This window comes from Cetorhinus maximus, chromosome 3 (assembly GCF_964194155.1).
Source record: "Cetorhinus maximus chromosome 3, sCetMax3.hap1.1, whole genome shotgun sequence".
In the NCBI taxonomy this organism is placed as follows: Eukaryota; Metazoa; Chordata; class Chondrichthyes; order Lamniformes; family Cetorhinidae; genus Cetorhinus; species Cetorhinus maximus.
Window position 1 is genome coordinate 102,736,536 of NC_135881.1, and position 19,935 is coordinate 102,756,470.

At 43.7% G+C, this 19,935-nt stretch overlaps 1 protein-coding gene across 5 annotated transcripts in view; it reads right to left on the reverse strand.

Annotated features, from left to right (window-relative positions):
• Positions 1–1,221: 1,221 nt before the first annotated feature.
• dync1i1a (dynein cytoplasmic 1 intermediate chain 1a) overlaps positions 1,222–19,935 on the reverse strand; it is a 326,943-nt gene continuing 308,229 nt past the window's right edge. For all 5 annotated transcript variants that reach the window (XM_078538780.1, XM_078538775.1, XM_078538777.1 and 2 more), the window contains 2 exons: positions 13,014–13,139; positions 1,222–1,869 (listed from right to left, as the gene is read on the reverse strand). In XM_078538780.1, the coding sequence (XP_078394906.1) occupies positions 1,750–1,869; positions 13,014–13,139 (246 nt within the window). In that variant the 3' untranslated portion in view covers positions 1,222–1,749. The remainder of the gene's footprint in view (positions 1,870–13,013; positions 13,140–19,935) is intronic.

The following is a 19,935-nucleotide window of genomic DNA, read 5'->3' on the forward strand; positions in this document are numbered from 1 at the left end:
GGCGGGAGCGGGCGGTCATGGAGCGCGATTTCACGTGGGCAGGTCAATTAAGCACTGGCCAGCGTGGAACGCAAGCGGTGCTACCTATGCAGGTGGAGGCAGGAGGGAGAATCAAGTCCAGCGCTCTTTCGTGCATGCACGCAAAAGAGCCCTTCAATCTCCCTGAGGGAGCTCCGTGTCTGAGGGAGATTGAAGCGATTGTTAAAAATAAATAAATACAGTAAAAATGTCATGTCACATGAGATGGGACATGTTTTCATTTTTCAAAGCAAGTTTTTATTTAAGTTGTAAAAGCTTTAGGAAACTTCATTCTGCTCGTGGATGAGGTTTCCTAAAAAACGTAAAGGCCGCTTAATGTTTTTGTCTGCCCGCCAACTGAGAGGTTGGACGGGCAGCGTAAATTTGAAATTAATTAGTTTGTTAATGGCCTTAATAGACCTTTCAATTGAGGGCGGTCGTGCAGCCAACTCCGGTGCATGCCTGCCAAATGAAATATTGCAAGACAGCACAATGACGCGTGGACGCACACCCAACGTCATCGCGCGTCATTTTATGTTCCAGTGCGTCGGGCCCGCCCCTGTGCGCCGAATGTAAAATTCTGTGCAAAGAATAAAGGCCCAACCTGTCCAACCTTTCCTCATAAGATAACCCCCACCCCAGATATCAGTCAAGTGAACACATTTATATCCTTTCTTAAATGAAACCAAAGCTGTACACAGTACTCCAGGTGTGGTCTCACTGACACTGAAGAATAGTAGCCTGCTGGGTATTGTAGTTTTTTTAAAAAATGTATAAAAATAAGCTTTGTCTGGGGGGGGGGGAAAATTATGCATCTATAGAATTAATCTGATCTTGCATTAGCCACTTCAAATCAAGTTTCATTTGAACAGTAGCAAGTTTTTTGGAGAGGGCTAAAATATAATTTTTGAAGCAGATTTGTGTGTCAATTGTGCTGATAAATACGAGTGCTCAAACCTCAAATATCAGTATGTTAACTGGTATGCAGATGACAACAGGAGATGTGCATTGTTTTTACAGCGCTTTTGGGATAATGGACTTTTAAAACTCCTACTTGAGTGGGAATTGCTACCAAATCACTTGTGAGGATGATTTTTTGGGAAAATATTAATTTCTTTAAATGAGAGTCATCATGACCTCTAATGCTTGAACTTAATGAAGAAAACAGAAATGTACAAAGAAAGACAATAAAGGAGACACAGGTTTGTTCTAGGATAGCTTATTTTAATGATTTCCTAGTATTTTCCATGCAGTAGTTTAATAAATATGGAGCAGCAATGCTCATACAGTACAACCATTCATAATGTGCATTACCAGTGTGAAAACACCATATTTGAAATTCTTGGCTCAGTCTTATACAGTGTAGCTCACCACATCTGTACATCATCATATCTGGCATCAAATGTGTTTAATAGATCTATGCAATACATGCATGCGAATACAAGTTTTAACTATGGGCTTATAGTCATTGAATACAACTAACTAGTTAAAAGGCATCAATGAATGCATTATGCAATTTCAGTATTTATGACACTCATTTAACATCACAGAATTGAGCAGTAATTTTCATAATGCTGTGTTGTTTTTAAACACACTTTACATATTGTTAAACATACTAGAAGTGTGAAATGGTAAAACTAATAATAGCAGCTTTTCATCATAAATGGCACTTTACACTGGCATATCTTAGTATAGCATCATTGGACTGGCAAGGAGGGTACAGATAATGTCTTACAGCTGTACAGCCAATTCAACAACATTTTCCTCTTCAGCATCTGCCCGGTTAGCCCGGATCTCCACCAGGGTCCTTGCAAAACGAGCCCATTCATCACTGTGAGGGATTGCCAATTGCTGTGAATGAGAAGGAAGTGGAATTACGTCACCTCTTCAAAAAAAAAATTCCTAACCCTCAATCCTTAAGCTTTCAAGGAGATAACTCATCTCCTGTTTTATTCATGTGGTAACTGTACTGACCTATTTCATTTTACATTTTCTTTTAAAACTTTTTTATTGGTCAAGGTTACTTTCATTCACATGCTGTATACATTAGGATTAACTGTGGGCAGCTTGAACAGAATAAGTTAACAGGCATAAAGGCTCAAACATTTCTTTGGCAATGTAACAAGATGTCAAGGCTTCAAATCACTAGCCTGCAGTAAATGTCATTTAACTATTACCAAGAGCCATTAACTGTGTAATATATCATTGGGTGCTGAGCGTGTCGAGAGCATTTTGTACTTCTTTAATATTTATATTTAACATTCCACTACAAGCAGGAATTAGGTAATGCATTGCCCTTTCATGTCAAGAAGCTGCATTTGAATTTAACTAAAACTACATGAAAGTCTTTTTTCTGCTTGCTATAAAGGTCACATGTACACAAGTTTGGCCAGTCTCAGTCCATTCCCAATGGATGTGAGCTTGCAGCACAAATATAATTATAATTGGGCACAAATTGGTAATCTAATTCAGATAGGTACCACAAGGACGGTTAGTGTGGAAAAGGAAAGCAACACAATGGTACAGTAGATTGGTGTTGTGGCAAATTGGGCTGAATTTCCTATCACTGGGAAGCAGCGACCAACAAAAAATAAAGAAGCTTCTTTTATCAAAAAAAAGGTTGTGTGATTCCTCATCAAGTTTATGTTGCAATGGAATTTGAGGCATTAACTCCTGTTCATGAGAGGTCAGTTTGTTCAGCAGTTTTGAATCAAACATGACAGAAGGAAAAGTACTGCCATCAGAAGATACTTCCACCTCATCTGCCTTTATAGCAACCTCAGCAGGACTCATACATTGCTGCTTGGCAAAATTTAAAAACTACATGAACCAACATACTAGACAAACATGCTGGTGTACTTGCAGTTTTCTTTCAAGATCTTTCAATTTACAATAATATAAAAAACAAATCCAATTAAAACTGTTTTTAAGGATAGTGCATTGAAAGAACTATTCTTTGTGTATGAGCCAATACAGTGAGTAATTGTAGACCATTCAAATGTAGAATACCACAGCCAAGCCAGATTCCATTCTCATCGAGAACCCCCACATGAATACTTTCCAGCAGGATCACTGTATTGTGGTGCAGTAGCAGCCAAAATTCCCCCTTCTTAGCCCAGTGATCTTGAGGCCAATTGCAACAACTGCCATCCTAGCTATCATCGGCCAATTCAATACAGAATGTGACTTAAGCTTCCTGGTGTGTACGGAAAGTACTACTTACATCTAATGACCTAGCTAGAAGGTTAATATACTGTCTTCACTGTTCATGATGCGGTCTCCTCTAGATTGGGGAAACCAAACGCAGACTGGGTGGCCACTTTGCAGAACATTTACGTTCAGTCCGCAAGTGTGACCTCGGAATTATGTCGCTCATCATTTTAATTCTCCACCTTGCTCCCGCACTGACCTTCTTGTTCTTGGCCTGGTACTGTGTTCCAATAAAACTCAATGCAAACTGGAGGAAGAACACATCGGGCACTTTTACAGCCTTCTGGATTCAACGAGTTCAACAAGTTTAGATCAAAACCTTTCCCCTCATTTTGCAATGTGCTATTTTGCCTTTTATTTCCTTTCATTTCTCTGTTCTCTCCTTCATTTTATGTTTAGATGACAGCTATCCTGCCATTCACACCTCTTCTAGACACATCTTTTGTTTTTTTACTTGTTCCATTACCATTCCCTTTGGCCTTGGAACACGAAACCTTTTGTCATTTAATCTCTCCTGAGCTCCAACCTATCACAGACCTCTCCTAACATTCTTCTTCACACGCTTCCACTTTCGCTTGCTCAAAAACAGTTATGTAACTTCTCCCAGTTCTGAAGAAACATCACAGATGTGAAATATTAACTTTGTTTCTCTCTCCAGATGCTGCCTAATCTACTGAGTATTTCCAGCATTTTTTGTTTTTGTTAATGACTTTCCACTTTCTCCCTTAACATTATTTTGAAGTACAGACTGAATTATACATTTATAAAGCGAAGCTTACAAATTAACCAAAGCTGTGATGAGGTTTTTTCCTTTCCTTTCAAGGGATGTTGGCATCACTGGGTAGGCCAGCATTTGTGGCCCATCCCCAATTTCCGTCGAGGTGGTGGTGGTGGTGAGCCATCTTCTTGAATGACTGCAGTCCATGTGACGCAGGTATACCCACAGCTCTATTAGGAAGGGAGTTCCAGGGTTTTGACCCAGCAACAGTGAAGGAACAGCAATATAGTTCTAGGTCAGGATAGTGTATGGCTCGGAGGGAAACTTGCAGGTGGTGGAGTTCCCATACAACCGCTCCCCTTGTCCTTCTAGGTGATAGAGGTCACATGTTTGGAAAGTGCTGTCAAAGGAGACATGGCAAGTTGCTACAGTGCCTCTTGCACATTGTATGTGTTGCTAATTGTGTCAGTGGTGGAGGGAGTGAATGTTTAAGATGGTGGATGCGGTGCTGATCAAGTAGGCTGCTTTTCCCTGGATGGTATTGAGCTTCTGGAATATTGTTGAAGCTGCACTGATCTAAGCAAGTGGAGAGCATTCCATCAAACTCCTGACATGTACCTTGTAGATGGTGGACAGACTTTGGGGAGACAGGAGGTCAATTACTCGTTGCAGAATTCACAGCCTCTGGCCTGCTCTTGTTGCCACAGTATTTATGTAGCTGGTACAGTTGAGTTTCTGGTTAGTGGAAGGTGATAGTGGGGGAATTCAGCAATGGTTATGTCATTGAATGTCAAGGGGAGATGGTTAGATTTTCTCTTGTTGGAAATTGGCATTCCCTGGCACTTAAGTGGCAAGTAACATCCGCACCACATATCAGCCCAAGCTTGAAAGTTGTCCAGGTCTTGCTGCATATGGACAGCGATGCTTCAGTATCTGAGGCGTTGTGAATGGTATTGAACATCTAAATTCCATATTAATAACATTCAATTGATTAATAATTTTGGATTGAAAGCTAGTCTCAGTAATGGTGACCATAAAACTATCATTGATTGTTGTAAAAACCCATCAAGTTCACTAATGTCCATAAGGGAAGAAGCACTGAAAGTGATAAGGGCACAGAATGTATTCTTGGTGTGGGGTTTCAATACCCATCAACAAGAGTGAAGTGGAATCTCTCACAATGTGAGATCACCCCTCAATAAAAATTGACTTTGAAACAACAGTTTATACTTCAATAAAACACCTCACATCCACATCAGGTTATGAAAGAGGGCACCGCGCAGTAAGATGAAAGGCAAGGAAGTGAACAAAAAAGCCCAAGGATTTGGAAGGGTGGAAGTGGATGACAATGTCAAGGTAATGGGAGATTTCCAGAGGGCAGGGCAGTGGCAAAGAGCAACTACCGATGGTGGAATGGAACATGTACAAAATGAGTAGTTGACTAAATTCAAAGAAGATGGTGCTTGTATGACACGGGGTGATCTTGAGGTGGAATTAGGTGAGACAATGGATCTTAAAATCCATTTGCTGAGTTATGGAGAGATACTGGGCAGAATTTAATGTCCTCCCCTGAGGTACATTTGGAGGCGGGCACATGACGAAGCGTGCCTGGGAGGAGGTGGTGGAGGTGGTGAGCTCCTGCGATGTGGTGCGGCGTACCTGGATCCAGTGCTGTAAGCGCTTCAATGACTTGTTGCACTTTGACAGGGTGAGTACCAACTTGGCATTGGTCACTTAACCCAACAGGTCAGCTTACCCCTTGCTGCCCCCACCCCCAAGTCTGAGTGTAGTGGCTGCATTCGATCATTGACGGCAAGTGTCCTTTGCTGAGTGGGCCAGCAGGTATTGCCCGTGCTGAGGCCAGCCTGAGAGGGTGATGAAGAAATGTGTTTTGCCCCCACAGCATGTGTTACACTGAGTCCCAAATGACTGGTTTGGGGGCAACCTGGAGGAGCTGCACCTAGGCGCAGTGCTTGAACTCCAGGACATGTCCAAGTCAGGGTGAAGACATGGCGAGAGGGGAGCTTCAAGGTGGCGTGGCAACGAACCATCTGCTGCGCTCTGCACTCCACGTGCTTGCACCTCCTTGCAATGGAAGGATATACCGTGTGGTGCTTAATGTGATGTAGGCAGCATGTGTCCAAGGGGGTGGGGAGGTGGGGAACAGGCCTAGCATCTTTGTGTGAGTGTTCGGCAGCAGAGGGTGAGGAGGCACTGGAGCCCTGATATGTTCCACTCTGGTTGGGGTGGGCCGTGCGCGAAATGAGTCCATGTACAATTTGCACTAATCAATGCTCTTCTCTCCTTTTCAGGAGAAGAATGCTCATAACGCGGCAGAGCGTGCGAGGACTGGCAGCGGCCAGGCGCAGATCGCCATTCTTAGCCGCTTCAAGCAGGAGGCCCTGGATTTGGAGAGGTGCTATGCACCCAGGTCCACTGGTGACGGTGAGGCTGGGTGCCATGGCCAGCTATGTATGCCCAACAGTGAGGTAAACATTGTTCTCCCAACAGCCATGGCAGTGCTGAACGTTAATTAATTTAATTTTGCAACATGGCTTGACCATTGCTTATGGAAGGATGAGTGCATAATGACCCGGGGGACAGGGATGCACATTGACATTATCTCCACGTTAACTGATTCACTGTCCTTGTTCTTCCTTTCGGCATCATCGGAGCAGGGCCAGGAGGAGGAGCAGCAGAGGCCCCCTCTCACACCTGAGGGGCCTGAAGTCTCACTAGCGTCACACCATCTCTGCCAGGCAGACACCAGCGCCGATACTTGCACCTTGGTGGGAATTCGAACATCGGCTAGTGTCCCGGGGCACAGTGGTGAGGGCACTTTGCAGTCGCTGGAGGAGTTGGCAGAGACAGAGAGTGGCCATGGCGCCAGCAATTGGAGGACTGCAGGGGACCAGGCACATGCTCAGTTGGTGCCTGATGTTGTGCCTCTGGAGTCGTCCGCGATGCAGCAGGGGCAGTAAATGCAGCCGGGTGTGCGGGAGCATCTGGGGGTGATACATGAGGCTATGCTTGGCTTGGTCTCCGTGGTGGAGGAGTCTACGCAGATGCTCGCCGAAGCAATGAGCCACATGTCCGAGCGCCATGCGTCCTCCATGGAGAGAGTTGCGACTCTCGTGGAGAGGCTCCTCCAGGAGACCCGTCATGGCTTCCTGGGGATGCGCTCTGACCAGCAAGCCCTCACATCGGTACTGACCTCAGCTGATCACTGCCAGTGTGGGAGATGGTCTGGGCATCAAGTTTCCCAGCTCGGTGCCCATCCATCCACGGTGAGCAGGGAGGCCGCAGTGACTTCACGTCGGCGCAGCAGCTGCCTGTCGTCTCTGCGGGCTCCTCTCAAAGCACTCCGGATGAGGGTGGCAGCTTCTCCGCCCCTCTGCCAGTGACCACAGCATCCGGTGATGCTGCGACAACTGAGGAGGTGCCAGCTGTGGAACTGGTCACTCCCTCCCAGGCGGGGCCAGCACAGTCTCCACGGGCCAGAGGACGACCACCAAGGTCATCGAGGCCAACAGGACAGCAGAGTCAGCAGGCTGTCTCAGATGCGACTCCTACCAAGATGTAGCACTTGAAAATGTAAACATAAGGCACCTTAGGCACACCATGGGTTTTTCACTGGTGCTTTTGTCTTGGCCCGAGATGAGGTCCTTATGATTTGTTCTGCTTTGTAACACTATTGTCTTTTTTTTTGCATAAGTTTGTTTGCTTCACATATTAAATTCAGATATGTCACCATGACTGAAATTGCCCCTTTTCTTCTACATGTGGATGGTTTTCAAAAATGTAATGAGTGTTTTGTTGGACATTCAGCTTTATTTATAAGGTCCTTAGTTACTGTTCCAAATCTGGCAAATTTTGCACTTGGGTGTCAAGTGTCGAGCCTACAGCCCAGGCTGGTCCTGGTGGTCCATCTGTGGTGTGCTAGCTGAAGGTTCGTTGGATTAAAGCTTCCCAGGTGTCCCTGCTTCCCTGGAGTATGCCTGGGTCAGCGTCTACCCCCTCAGCATTTCCCTGTGCAGCTCATCCTTGGACTTACTGCTGGCCTCAACGTGTGCAGCCGCAGCCAATGCGTCAACGTCTTCATCATCCACAGCGCCCCCCCCTTTCCAGCGCAAGATTGTGGACAGCACAGCATGCAACCACTATCACCGACACATCATCTGGGGGGTACTGGAGTGCGCCCCCTGTGCGGTCCAGGCATTGGAAGCGCATCTTGAGAAGACCGATGGTTCTCTCCACCACAGCCCTTGTGGAGGCATGGCGTCATGAGCCACCCTTGTTACCCAGCAGCCATCCATCCAGCCGGGCTGGAGCACTGAAGAGCCCCGGCACCTGGGAGTGTCTGAGGATGTAGGCATCATGGGAACGGCCTGGGTACCTTGCACAGACTTGTAAAATCAGCATCCTATGATCACACACTATCTGCACGTTCATGGAGTGGAAGCCCTTCTTGATGACGAAGGCACCGGGCTCACCTGCTGGCGCCTTGATGGCCACATGTGTATAGTCGATTGCACCCTGGAAGCAGGGGAAGCCAGCAATGGCCGCGAAGCCTCTGGCTCGCTGTGCCTGGCTTGCCTGGTCCCAACAGAAGTGGATGAAGGTCAATGCATGGCTGAACAGAGTGTCTGTAACCTGCCTGACACAAGTGTGGACAGCTGATTGGGAGACACCACAAAGATCACCCACCGAGCCCTGGAAGGAGCCAGAGGCATAGAAGCTGTGGGCAGCTGTGGCCTTCAGAGCCACTGGCATGGGGTATCCAGCAACATAGTTGGCGGAGATCTCAGGCCCAATCATCTGACAGATATAGATGACTTGAGAGACGGAGTCTCCTTCAGCACTGCACTTCAGACATGTTGAGGTAGCTGCTTCGCTACCTGTATACCTTGGCAGCAGGATAGTGGCGTCTTATGTGGCCCCTTCCGCCTTAGTCCACTTCTTTGCCCTGCACCCCTTGTGCCTGCATCTGTCCTCCCAAAGGTGGCTCCCCTGGAGGCTGATTGTCCACTCCTGGCCTCCTCCCCCTTCTAGCCCTCCCTTCCTCCTCAGAGAAGCTGCCTCCAGTGGACAGTTCAGCTCCCATTCCCAGGCTAAGGGAAGGCTTCCTGAAAACTGCAGGCCCAGAATAGATTCCTCACTGCAGAGTGCTGACCTGAAGGTTGAGCCCAGACAAAGCAGCTGGTATGCGTTTTGTAGTACTGCAGATCACACAGGCAAGTTTCAATAACTTTGAAAAATAAATACTTGACAGTGCACACTCGTGGCCCCACTGAGGCCTCTTATCCCACCCGTGGATGAGGTTTATACAAATGTGTCCTACCCGCCTGCCCGTTGCGCCTGTGCACCGACCCAAAGATTGCACAGGCACCGAAAATCGGCTTTGATTGGTGAGTCAAGGGCCTTAAGTGGCCCATTAATAAATGGCGGGCATGCATTGTACATCATTGTGCGCCTGCCCAATGAAATATCGCGATGGCGTGCAGTGACGTCGGGACGCTCGCCCAACGTCACCGCGCGTCATTTTATGGGAAAATTCTGCCCCAGGACATTTAGCAAAGATTGGTTTTTGCTGTCTAGACACACTTCTAAAAATTTCTGTGCCATGGGTTAAGCATTCTAAATTTTTTGCAAAGGATAAAACAAACATACTACTTAATGAGCTACTGGGAAACCTGCCATTAACTGAGAAGGAATTTTGATATTTGGTAGAGACAAGGCTTAATCATTGTGTAAATGAAAGGATTTTATTGACAAACATCCAAATGGAAGTGCTTTGAGGACAGATTTAATGGGTCCTTGGCACCTACGTCCTTTCTGATTTAAAAGAGCTCTCCTGTATAATTTAAACTCAATCCAATTTTTAAACCCCAGAATATTAGCAGGCACTTTATCTGGAACGCTGAATACCTTCCTGCAGGTGAGACTCAATTTAATTTAATACTTTAGCTGTTAAAGAGTACACCACAAAACAGTTAAATAGAGTCCTGCTGACGCTCTGGTAGTTAGCTTATTAAAGTGTAGCATTAGCATGAGAACATTTGGCAACCAATTGGTAAACCAGGACCCTCAAGCTGGCTGGGCCACCAAAGGTACTGTTAGATTCCCCTTTGTTACGATTTATCTTAAGCTATTGTACATCTTGAGAAAGAAACTAAGCAATATCACCAATTAACATTTCCCACATGCAGCCAACTCATCTGATTACATGACACTGACATATACATTAAGTAGACAAATTTTCTTGTAAAAACTGAGCAACTTATGAAACAATAATTGGCAGAAATAAAATTTATTACAGATATGATCAAAAGTCCTATTAAAGTGTAATACACATACAGAATGAAGAAAAAATCATTAGCAGTGAAAAGATGTAAAACAAATAATGTCTTCATATTTATTTTATATTTTGTTTGGTAGGAAATACTGCATTAAAATTAAACCAGGCTATTCAAAAATTATCTTTACAATGTCGCAAATCCAGTTTAATTACTCCTTTATGTTTCTATTTTCCCTGTTAAAAATCACTGCATTGTCAGAAGATAGTCTTAAACCAGGCTTTGAAAGTAATGCCAAATCTTATTACTGCAACGAAAACATTTTGAATTCGGGTGGGCAAAATTGCTTTGGAAAGTTAAACTTGATGCATTTCAAATTAAACCATGACAATGGATGCCCAAGTGTGGCACATATTTTCTGTTCCAAAATTTCACCTTTCAAGAAATGGCTAATAAAATAGTAAAATATATTTCTAATTTGCAATGGTTTCATTTGTATTAGCCTGCAAAGACAGGATTAATAATATGTCTAAAGTTCACCATGATTACAATAAATAGCAGAATAGTAATTTAGGATGAGGCAAAATCAAAACACACTGGAAACAACAAAGTTAATGGAAATATTTAAAAGTTTTTTAAATTTCCCAATTTTTCACCTTCGAGAGATCAGTAAAATATAATGTTGATTAAGTTATTCTTTACTTGGATAAAATGCTTCTCCACTACATTAATTACCATAATAAATAAAATTCAATGCTTGGCAAAAAAAGTCTTCTGCTTTATATGACAAGCTTTGAGGTTTCTATAAATCATTGTAAATTCTGAAACCAGTACAAGAAGGTCTCTTTAAAAGATGGAGCAACTAACTTCTCCTCCTACATTTTAAGAAATAAAAAAAGCAGAGTTTTACTTTGTTTAAGTATGCTTCCATTATCCAGTGATCAGTAAAAAAATGATCCAGACAGTTTTTTGAATGGAAGGGCAAACTTTGAATAATCAAATGATTTGAATAATCAATGTTTTATTGTTGTCTGGAACAGTACAAAGCCTCACTATTTGTTGAGCTTCAACTTAACAATCGGTCAAACAGACGTATTACTGTGGCCAAGTTGAGCAGATTTCAAAATGGGACAAGACTTAGCAGGAATACAAAATATACAATGACTGATTTGAAACTGAAGACTCAATCTTCGAAAAAACTGAATTGCCATGAATGAGAACTTACAACATCTTGTAACAACTTCATTCAAAAGCATTTCCACTATTAATTGCAACAGAATTGCACAAGTGAACATTCTATATTTTTATAATTATTTATTACATTTTACATTGGATCCTTAATGGATGGTAAATCAAAACTCCAAATAAAATTTAAGCTCTACTTGCATTTAGGTTTGAAAACGGTAGTTCATATTTTGATTTTTGTCTGTTTATTGTTGGCTTGTTCAAATAAATTACTTTTCGAGAAATGCACTCAGAAAAATAGATACAGCATTAGAAAACTATATTTGTATTGAGGGGAAAATGAAGTGGAACACTATTGCAGCCTGAACTGTGAATCTGTGCTATAGGGCAGGTTAGAAATAACTAGTTATATCAGCATTAAGGAACCTTCATAGAAGAAACAATTCTAAGAAAGCATACCTTTGGGGAAAATTGCTGGGAATGGCAGTGAATATTATCTGAGAAAGCAGCAGCAATTGGAATGACTAAGTGGCTTTCAGTATTTGACTTTGTCATTTTCTAGATATGCTAGTTTATGGAGAAAATGTAATCTTGAACTCTTGTAGGCTGAGTTAAGGAGCGGTACAGATCTACAGCAGTTAACTGAAGAACTATGCATTCAGTGGAAGTGGCCAACTGCAAAACATTTAACATGTAGTTTCAACAGAAATACTATAATTAAAATATTTCTCGATCAATCATTTGTGACATACGATCATAATTTCTCAAAACTTAAAAAGCCTCTTCACTAAATGCTCAAATGATCATCGATGAGGCTTCCTTTTTCTTACAGCTCAAACATGTATTTAGTGAAGATTCGCCTTTGGCAGATGATTACTGATGGACTTTACAACACTAATTAAAGCGTGTTTTAAATGCTATATAAAACAAACAGACAAATATTATCAGAATATTTGGAAACTTGTAGGTAAATTGCCTCTCAGTGCTAAAAAAAAATTACATATTTAACTTTAAAAAAATAAATTAGCATGAAAGAACAATCAAATCTTAATAAATACATTTCAATGATTTATTGTTTATGATTTATAAACTGCTCAGGCCCTGTGAACAGAAGTAAGAGTCATCTAATGCTGGAGGTTACTAATTTGAAATCAAGTCATGCCATCAGTCTTTTTATAATGGAATAGGGAGGGGTAATTTTATTGTGTTTGTTTTTTTTGGTATTGGTTGATTGGGTGGGACCACAGTGGCCAATGATAGTGAATAAGCTCCATGCAATTGATGAGTGATGAACATCTGCATAAGAATCATTAGCAGGAAATATCAGTCAATGCATATAATGATCACAATGCTAAATATAATTAGTGAAGTAACATAAACTTTAAGAAACAAAGCCATATCCAGTTTTTACATCTTCCAAGTAGAACATTAAAATTAGCACAGAAATGCAAGATTACATTTCTGAGATTTTAAGAGAATGCAAAATTTCAAATACATATATAATATGCATGAACAACCAGTGAAATCAGACCAACTAAACAAATTATAAAAATAATGGTATAACAAAAAACAAGTCTGTTAATTACCTCACTAACATCATAAACCCACACGTGTCCTTCTGAATCTCCTACTGCCACCTCCCTGCCAGTTGATGCCCATCTGACACGATTTAGTGCAGATGTTCCCTCAACAGCTGCACTAGCTGTTGGCACCTAAAATGAAGCAATATTAAAAAGTTAATTTTCATTACAGCCTAAGTGACCAATACATAAAAAGTAGAAGCATACCTAGTCATATGGTCCATTGACCATCCGATATTGGAGCCAAAAGGAAGCTCACTGCAGCTAATACAATCTAAGTATTAGGTTAAAACATGAAAGTAAAAAGCATATACTCTTTACAGCATAGTGTGTTTTTGCTTCATAAGAACACAGGAAATGGGAGCAGGAATAGACCATTAGGCTCCTCAAGCTTGTTCTGCCATTCAAGATAATGTCTGATTTTCTGCATCAAAGCCACTGCACTATCCATTCCCCAAATCCGTTGATTCGCTGAGTGACCAAAACTTTATCTCAAGCTTGAATCTGCTCAACTATTATGCATCCACAACCCTCTAAAGTAGCCAATTCGAAAGATTCACAATCCTTTGAGTGAAGAAATTTCTCTTTATCTCAGTCCTAAATGATCAAGCCCTTATCCTGAAACTGTGCTCCTGTGTTTCAGATTCCCCATCCAAGGGAAAGGACCCCACAGTGTTTGCCCTATCAAGCCCCTGAAGAATTGTACACGTTTCCATGAGATAATCTCTCATTCTCTAAACTCCAGAGAGTAGAGGCTCAATTTACTCAGCCTCTCATCACAGGTCAGCTCACTCATCCTAGGAACAAATCTAGTGAACCTTCACTATACTGCATCTAAGGCAAGCGGATTCTTCCTTGGATTATGGAGATCAAAATTGCCCACAGCCACCAGGGGCAGGATTTTCCCCCCGTCGGAGGCGAAGTTCAATTGCAGGGGCGCACAGGCGCCATTTTATGCGGGCGGGCCAATTAAGGCCCGCCCAGCGTGACATCCGCACGGAAGCGCTATGCGCTCCCTGTGCAGGTGGAGGGGAATCCCTAAATTGAGAGTGCACTCTTTCGCGCATGCGCACGAAAGAGCGCACTCATCTCCCTGAGGCTAAGTGCTGCCTCAGGGAGATGGGCTGTTCTGAGGCAAATATTAAAATTAGAAAAAAAAAATTCCTGACACGTTCCCTCATGTGGTGAAATCAGCTATCTGCCCGCCTTCCTAAAAATTTAAAGGGACCGGGATGACGTCGGGGGTTCCTCCTTAAGTCATCCCGCGTCATTTTCCCATCGGCAAGCGGGCCCCACCCCCAAATCGCCGACGGGAAAATTCTGGCCATAGTCTTTGTTTCCTCCTTAACTCCCATGACAGTTCACAATCCTGGTCAGACTGTTCGGAGTGGGAGTCATTTTCCATCGGGAGAATGAATAAACAATTCAACCCGTGACTGGATGGCACATTTCTGATTAGTGGTTACACAGTGCTGTTTACAAAAGCCAGGAACTAAGCTGTTTGCTCACTTTGGGCCAACACATGACATGCAGCATACAAAGATGACACAAAGATGAGGAATTTTTACTTTTTGTTGGAAGGTTTTAATTATTTTGTTTCCCATCCTGTAGTCTCCTACTGATGTGCATCAACAAAACTTACAGCACATTTAACACAATAAAACATCCCAAGGCACTTCACAGGAGTCTTATAAAACATGACATGACACTGGTCTATGTAAGGAGATATTAAGTCAGCTGACCAAGAACTTTTCTCCTTGGTTTGTTCACGCGATGCAGGCATCGCTGGCTAGGCCAGCATTTATTGCCCATCTCTAATTGCCCTTGAGAAGGTGGTGGTGAGTTGCCTTCTAGAACTGCTGAAGTCCCTGTGGTGTAGGTACACCCACAGTGCTGTTAGGGAGTTCCAGGGTAAGAATTTTCCCATTGGTGAGCGGGGACGTGGTCTGCTCGCCAACACGTAAAATGACGCGCAGGGACGTCAGGTGAGTGTCCCGCTGTCACTGCACGTCATTTAGATTTTCAGTTCGGCAGGCACGCAGCCGAGTCGGCTGCGTGCCCGCCAAACTGTCAAAGGCCTATTAAGGCCATTTAAAACCTAATTAATTCAATTTAATGAGCTGCCCGTCTAACCTTAAGGTTGGTGGGAAGGCAAAGAGCCCAGGCGGCCTTCACGTTTTTCATGAAATCTTATCCACAGGCAGGATTAGGTTTCATGAAATGTTTTACAATCTACTAAAAATTTATTCATTTATTCTTTGACATGTCCCAGCTCATGTGATAGTGTCACATGAGGGGACATGTTTTAAAAGTGTTAAAAACCTTTATTTAAAGCTTTAGCACTGAGCCAAATCTCCCTGAGGCATCTCCGTGATTGTTGCAAACACTTCAACCTCATCTTTTGGACTGATGTGCTGGGTCCCCCATCTTTGAGGATGGGGATATTTGTGGAGCTTCCTCTTCCAGTGAGTTGTTTAATTGCCCACTACCATTCACGATTGGATGTGGCAGGACTGCAGAGCTTAGATCTGATCTGTTGGTCGTGGAATCACTTAGCTCTGTCTATCACTTGCTGCTTATGCTGTTTGGCACGCAAGTAGTCCTGTGTTGTAACTTCACCAGGTTGACAACCTCATTTTTAGACCTTCCCTCCTGCACTCTTCATTGAACCAGAGTTGATTCCATGTCTTGGTGGTAATGGTAGAGTGGGGCAAATGCCAGGCCATGAGGCTACAGACTGTGGTTGAGTACAATTCTGCCGCTGATGGCCCACAACACCTCATGGTTTCCCAGTCTTGAGTTGTTAGGTCTGTTCAAAATCTAACCCATTTAGCACAGCTGTAGAGCTATACGACACAATGGAGGGTATGCTCAACATGAAGACGGGACTTCGCCTCCACAAGGACTGTGCGGTGGTCACTGCTACCTATACTATCATGGACAGATGCATCTGCAGCGGGCAGATTGGTGCGAATACTGTCAAGCATTTTTTCCCCCTCTTGTTGGTTCTCTCTGCAGACCCAGTCTAGCAGCTATGTCCTTTAGGACTTGACCACCTCGGTCATTTCAGAAGGCATTTAAGAGTCAACCACATTGCTGTGGCTCTAAAGTTGGTCAAGGAGTTGGTTTTTAAGGAGTGTCTTGAATGAACAAAACAAAGTAGAATGGTGGGGAGGAAGGTATTCCAGAGCATGGGCCTGTAGGCAATTGAAGACATGGCCACCAATTGTGGAGCAATTAAAATCAGGGATACAGAAGAGACCACTAAATCACTTGCTCTGAAATAGAAACAGAAAATGCTGGAAAAACTCAGCAGGTCTGGCAGCATCTGTGGAGAGAGAAACACAGTTAACATTTTGAGTGCATATGGCTCTTCTTCAGAGCTAAAGAGAAGTAGAAATGTGATGGATATTATACTGCTTAAGAGGGGCTGGAGCAGGTGGAGCAAGCTAGAAAGTCTGAGATAGGTGGAAGCTCAGGGGAGATTGACAAAGATGTCATGGACACAAGACAAATGGAGTATTAATGTTAGTGTTAAAGACTAAAGGAGGTGCTGATGGTGGCATAAAGGTAAGATAGCAGAATGTGTTACTAACAGAAATAGGGTCAGCGCTCTGTGAAAGCGCAACATGGAAACAAATGACAGATGGCCTTGGGCGTGAGGGAGAGGGCCTCAGGAAAGAGGATAAAAATTAAAAAATTAAAAATAAATAAATAAATAAATAAATATTTTTTTTTAAAAATTAGATTAACAAAAGCTGGCAGGGGGAGTTCACTTTCTGATGTTGTTAAACTCAATGTTAAGAAGGCTGTAAAGTGCCTCATCGGACGATGAGGTGCTGTTCCTCCAGTTTGCGTTGGGTTTCACTGGAACATTGCAGCAGGCCAAGGAGGGACATGTGGTTATGAGAGCAAGATGGTGTGTTGAATTGGCAAGCGACAGGAAGGTCTGGGTCATGCTTGAAGACTGAGCGAACGTGTTCCGCAAAGCGGTCACTCAGTCTGCATTTAGTCTTCCCAATGCAGAGGAGACTGCATTGGGAGCAGCAAATACAGTAGACCAAATTGAACATGTTTTCTTTAATATGATAGTAATAAAAGAAAAGCAACACGTTGCCTCGTTCCCACTGGGGAGGCTAAAGTGGACCCCTTCCATCACAGACAGAATTTCCAAATCACAGCATACATGTATTTGAACTAAAGCCAAGATAATGGGCCGAAGTTTGGTTGTTGGAGGCTAATCAACTCAGTTTCAGGAGCTCTTCAGGGTAGTTTCTTAGGCCCAACCACCTTCAGCTGCTTCATCAATGACCTTCCCTCCATCCAGTTTAACGTTGGTGGTGGGGAAACTTTCAGAAATGATAATCCAGGACAAAATTAACAGCCACTTGGGCAAACATAACTAATGTAGAAAAGCCAGCATGGATTTGTTAACGGAAACCATGTTTAACTAACTTAGTTTGAGTTTTTTGATGAGATAACAGAGGGGGTTGTTGAGGGTAATGCTGTTGATGTGGTGTACATGGATTTTCAAAAGGCATTTGATAAAATCCCACATAACAGACAGAGTCGAAGCCCATGGAATAACAAGGACAGTGTCAGCATTGATACAAAATTGGCTGAGTGTCGGAAACAGGGTAGTGGTGGTTTTTTTCAGGCTGAATGACAGCGTATAGTGGCATTCCCCAGGGGCCAGTAATAGGACCTCTGCTTTTCTTGATCTATTTTAATGACATAGACTTCAGTGTGCAGGGGCAATTTCAAGTCTATAGATGACAAGTTGGAAGTATTGTGAACTGTGAGGAGGATAGTGATAGACTTAAAGAGGACATAGATAGGCTAGTGGAATGGGTAGATAGGTGGGATATGAAATTTAATGCAGAGAAGGGATATATTTAGGAAGTATTAAGATGAGCACTTGAAATGCCATAGCATACAGGGCTACGGGCCAAGTGCAAGAAAATGGGATTAGAATAGATAGCTGCTTGATGGCCGACACAGACATGATGGGCCGAAGGGCCTGTTTCTGTGCTGTATAACTCTATGACATTTTGGGAGGAAGAATGAGGACAGGCAATATAAATTAAGGGATACAATTCTAAAAGGGGTGCAGGAGCACAGGGGCATTAGGGTGTATGTGCACAAGTTGTTGAAGATGGCAGAGTAGGTTAAGAAAGTGGTTAATAAGAATACAGGATTGTGGGCTTTATAAATAAAGGCAAAGGGTAAGATTTTACCAATCCAGTCAGGGTCCCAACATCGGGAGCAAATGCGTATCGGAAATGCGCATTGGCAGGAGGCAAGACTTGAGCCTTTATTTTCTAAAGGCTGCCAATGGGGAAGCCATCCGATTAATAGTAGTGGCTGGGTCCTAGTGCTGGCAGTCTGCACACAGCTGCAATTTTTCCAGACACCTGAGCAGCACGCAGGCAGCTACAACCCAGAAGACAGAAGGAGCTGGTGGACAACACTGCTGAGATAGCAGCAAGAAAAGCAAGGGTCACCACAGGCTTCAGCAACACCTCCTTTGAGGCTCTTGTACAAGCAGTCCGTGAAAGGAGGCAGGTTCTTTTTCCACAAGGCAGAATGTAGCCGCCACCGGTCATAACCAAGAAGGTATGGCTGGAGGTGGCCAAAGTAATGAGCAGCTGATAGTTGTGCTGAAAATCTGGTCCAGTGCAGGAAGCACTTTAATGACCTGCTCCAGTATAGAGAGGGGAGTGGAATTAGCAGATGGCATCTGGAAGCTCAGCATGAAGTAAAAGGTGTCCCTGAAAACAGAGGCCAGGTGATTGACCCCAGCATGGAGCTATATCAAGCACCATATTGGTGTTGGGGTATCCTAACATCATGCAGCAAAGACCCATGCTCAGGCATGGATGAAAGGTAAAGGGAATGTTGTTGAACTGTGACCTGAAATGACTTGTACATTTATTTCCTTATAGCATTTGACATTATATAGATGTCTAAACATTGTGGTCATGAGAATGCATAGGAGATGAGGGGCTCCTATGACAGGTCAGGAACACAAGTCTCTGGGAGGGAATATGTTGCCTTATCATCTCCTTCCACTTGTGTTCAAGTAAAACACCTGATGAGAGCAAGACAGGTATCTCCTTGCCATGTGTGTCATTTTCCTGTTACCTTGGCCCCCTGGTGCCACCTTCATTGAGTGACACCTCGAGGCACCTCACGATCATCCTCTTCCTTTGAGGATATGACTCATTCAGTGTCTTCCTCTGGCTCTGCACTGCTCCCCTCTGCAGTGCCAGCTTGTGCAATGTGCAGACGATAATGATGCAAGGTGCGCCTTGCAGGGCTTCCCCAGATCTATCGAAGCATTGAAACCTCATCTTCAATAGGCCAAAGGTCTGCTTGTTGGCGGCCCTTGTAGTCACCTGGTTGTGGTTTTATTTGTTTTCTGCCTGTTTGTTGGGGTTGTGTTCAGGGTTCAGAAGCCATGATTTTAGTAGATGCCCCTTGTCCCCCTGGATCCAGCCACGAAGGTGCTCGGTGGCTTAAAGAACTGAGGCAATCAGGGCTACCTAAGGATGCAGCTTCCAGGAAACCTTGCGCATACCTGCATGAAGCACTTACAGTAGTTACACACAACCTGAACACTGAGCGAGTGAAAGCCCTTCCTGTTCATAAAGGTGCCTGCCTGCTGTAAGGGAGTCCTTTATGGCCAAGTGCACCTGGGGAAACCCAACCATGGCCCCAAAGCCAATTGCCCTCCCGGCCTGACTGACCTGATCTGTTGTGAACTTGACATATTGGCCAGCCTGATGATACACGGCACATCCATAACCTCCTTTATACAGCAATGGGTTGCTGAGAGGCCAGATTTCTGAAGAATGCCTGGAACAACCCACAGGCATAAAAATTGAGTACCAATGTCACCTTAGAGGAGATTGGAATTGGGTGGCCG